The sequence below is a fragment of the Tilletiopsis washingtonensis genome (assembly GCF_003144115.1).
Source record: "Tilletiopsis washingtonensis strain MCA 4186 unplaced genomic scaffold FA09scaffold_10, whole genome shotgun sequence".
Classification (NCBI taxonomy): Eukaryota; Fungi; Basidiomycota; class Exobasidiomycetes; order Entylomatales; genus Tilletiopsis; species Tilletiopsis washingtonensis.
Genome location: NW_020312007.1, coordinates 123,204 through 125,954, shown reverse-complemented (window position 1 = coordinate 125,954; position 2,751 = coordinate 123,204). Strand labels below are relative to the sequence as shown.

Below are 2,751 nucleotides of genomic sequence, written 5' to 3'. Positions count from 1 at the left end.
TCTTCTTCTGACCCCCGCCAACTTCAAAAACAGCGCAGGCAGACTCTACCGCGGCCTCGTGCCGCCGCTCATGCTCGAGGCGCCCAAGCGCGCCGTCAAGTTTGCGTGCGTATACTATCTCTGTCCCTCTCCTTCTCTCTCTCTCTTCTCCCTGCCCGCCTGTTCTGCGTAAACGACTCTTTTTGCTGACGTATGCACCTCTTTTCGCTTCTGCCACTCTCCCCCTCTTGCCGCTCCGTTCGCCCCCCCCTCATCAAACAGCGCAAACGACGCGTGGGCAAAGACGTACCGCGGCATTACGGGGCAGGAGAAGATGACGCAGGGCCTCTCGGTGCTCACGGGCATGAGTGCCGGCGCCACCGAGTCCGTCGTCGTCGTGCCGTTTGAACTCGTCAAGATTCGGCTGCAGTGCGTTTGTTGTCCCGCCCCCCCTTCCCCCCCTCTCCCTTCCCCCCCTTCTCTTGCTGCGCCGCCTCAGCGCCAAGCCTCGCAAACACCCAGCTGACCATAGTTCGTGCGTTGTGTGTGTCTCCCTTCCCCCTCCCCCACCTCCCCCCTTCGCCCGCGCGCAAACAACGCAGAGACAAGGCGCAAAGCCACCTGTACAAGGGCCCCATGGATGTCGTGTCCAAGATCGTCAAGGCCGACGGCCTGCTGGGCCTCTACGCCGGCCTCGAGAGCACCTTTTGGCGCCACGTGCTGTGGAACGGCGGCTACTTTGGCTGCATCTTCCAGGTCAGGGCACTCATGCCCAAGGCGGAGGTGAGTGGGCTTGCGACTGCTGCTGCTGCTGCGGGCTGCGGGCTGCCGGCTGCCCACGAGAGGGGGAGGGAAAGGGGAAGAGGGTTGGAGAAGCAGCATGACGGATGGCGATGAAGGATGATGGGAGGAGAGCATCTGAAAGGGGGGGAGGGGGAAGGGGGCAGAGAGAGAGAGAGAAGAAACAAGTCTGCCTGCGAGAAAGCAGGGGCGAGGGAGAGAAGTCATTGGGAGGTTTGAGGTTTCAGCCCGCCCAAGGCGCCACAGCTGCGGTTTGCGCACCTCCCTCCCCCTCAAGGTTCGAGGGAGCCCCTGGGGGGCAAGTGCTAAGCGGGGGTGAACAGATGGCTGAAACTGTCCTCCTTTCCCTCTTCCCCCCCCGCCTTTCCCCCAACCCCGGCGCGCCCCCCCGCGCCTTTTCTCGCAAAAATGCCGCCGCAGAACAAGGGCCAGGAGCTGCGCAACAACTTCATCTCGGGTGCGATTGGCGGCTTTGTGGGCACGGCGCTCAACACGCCCGCCGATGTCGTCAAGAGCCGCATTCGTAAGTATCGTCAGGTCGGCGCGCAATTCCACTTCCCCCCCCCCCCCCCCGGCGGCGGGCGCGAGGGCCAGCGGGCGCTGTGACGCACGGAGGCATTGCCCCCCAGGGCTGTGGCTGAACCACCCCCAACCCTTTTACGCTGTCGCGCACAGAAAACACACCCAACGTGCCCGGCGTGGTGCGCAAGTACAAGTGAGTGGTGCCAACTTGCGCCTTCCCTTGATGTTCTCACCGGCGCGAAAAACCTGTACTCACCCCCGCGCCCCCCTCCTTTCTGCCCTTCTTCGTAGCTGGACTTTCCGTGCGTGCCCTCCCCCGCCCCCGGCCCGCCCCTCTTTCCTCATGCTCCTCTTCTGGCCGGCCTTTCTCTGCTGACCCCTCGTCTCTCTCTCTCGCGGCCCACAGCGTCGCTCCTCACGATTGCCAAGGAGGAAGGCTTTGGCGCGCTCTACAAGGGCTTCACGCCAAAGGTGCTGCGTCTGGCGCCCGGCGGCGGCGTGCTGCTCCTCGTCGTCGAGGTGGTGCTGGAGCAATTCCGCAACACCATGGGCCCGCCTTACATCTAAAACACACCAACACGCGCGCGCAGCGCAGGTCTGGCAACAAAATGCAAGGGACGCCAGCCAAGGAAGCCCGCTCCGTCCGAGTGTGCCTCCCCGCGAGGCTGCTGAGACATATCCTCGCGCACGGCGACACTGCGTGATGTGCCCCCTCTCTCCCTCTCTCTCTCAATCTTGCTTCACGCTCGACAAGCTGTTGTACTCTCTCTCTCTCCCTCTCTCTCTCTCTCTCTCTCTCTCTTTCTCTCCTCTGCTCGCTGCTCTCCTGATGCCTCTCTCTCGCGATAGACTCTTGCGCCTCCTCTTCGTCTGCGGCTGCGCAATCACAAAACAGGTGTCATGCCACGGACGGGGGCGAATCGGGTGCTGGCGTGGAGTGAAGCATAACGCATGATGATTGGACAGGGGTGCAGATTTGAGGAAGGGCCCTCAGAACGAGATGACCTTCTTCTCGCCTCGCGTCGTCGTCGTCGTCGTCGTTGAAGACTTGATCTTCTCCTGCCTCGCCAGCTGCACTCTTCTTCTCGCCAGCTGATGAAAGTCATCCTCGTCTGCTCCAGCTTCTCGATCTCCTTGGCCCAAATGCTGCGCGCCCGTCATGGCGGCAATGCCCAGCGCCGCCGCGCCCGCCGGCTGGGCGCGCAGCGAGAGCGGACAGTCGCGCGCCAGATGCTGCACGCTCGAGCACAGCTTGCAGCTGCCGCCGCGCGGATACACGCCGCGCCCGGCGTTGGAGGGACATTGAGAGGCAAGATGGCCCTGCCAAGGGGGACAAAGGCAAGGAATAAAAGAGGCGGTTCAGCGCAAAGGACGGCGCAGCACGATGAAGATCACTCAGCGTGCCGGCAGAAAAGGCCAGTAGTGAGGCTTCGTGCCCTTGTCGGCCTT

The 2,751-nt window shown here is 63.1% G+C and overlaps 2 protein-coding genes across 2 annotated transcripts in view; one reads left to right on the top strand and one right to left on the bottom strand.

Annotated features, from left to right (window-relative positions):
• Window positions 1-2,210, top strand: part of FA09DRAFT_343222 (mitochondrial carrier) — a gene marked incomplete at its 5' end in the record, with an annotated part of 3,551 nt that extends 1,341 nt beyond the window's left edge. Inside the window, 7 exons of the mRNA XM_025744585.1 lie at window positions 34-105; window positions 262-408; window positions 582-762; window positions 1,201-1,303; window positions 1,456-1,495; window positions 1,594-1,604; window positions 1,709-2,210. Of these exons, the coding sequence (XP_025598389.1) occupies window positions 34-105; window positions 262-408; window positions 582-762; window positions 1,201-1,303; window positions 1,456-1,495; window positions 1,594-1,604; window positions 1,709-1,869 (715 nt within the window). The 3' untranslated portion in view covers window positions 1,870-2,210. The remainder of the gene's footprint in view (window positions 1-33; window positions 106-261; window positions 409-581; window positions 763-1,200; window positions 1,304-1,455; window positions 1,496-1,593; window positions 1,605-1,708) is intronic.
• An 82-nt stretch (window positions 2,211-2,292) lies between these two features.
• Window positions 2,293-2,652, bottom strand: FA09DRAFT_297362 (hypothetical protein; the record flags this gene model as incomplete). The annotated part of the gene is made up of 1 exon (XM_025740203.1): window positions 2,293-2,652. A coding segment is annotated over one exon (360 nt), but the record flags the coding sequence as incomplete, so codon positions are not given.
• Between the last annotated feature and the right edge of the window lie 99 nt (window positions 2,653-2,751).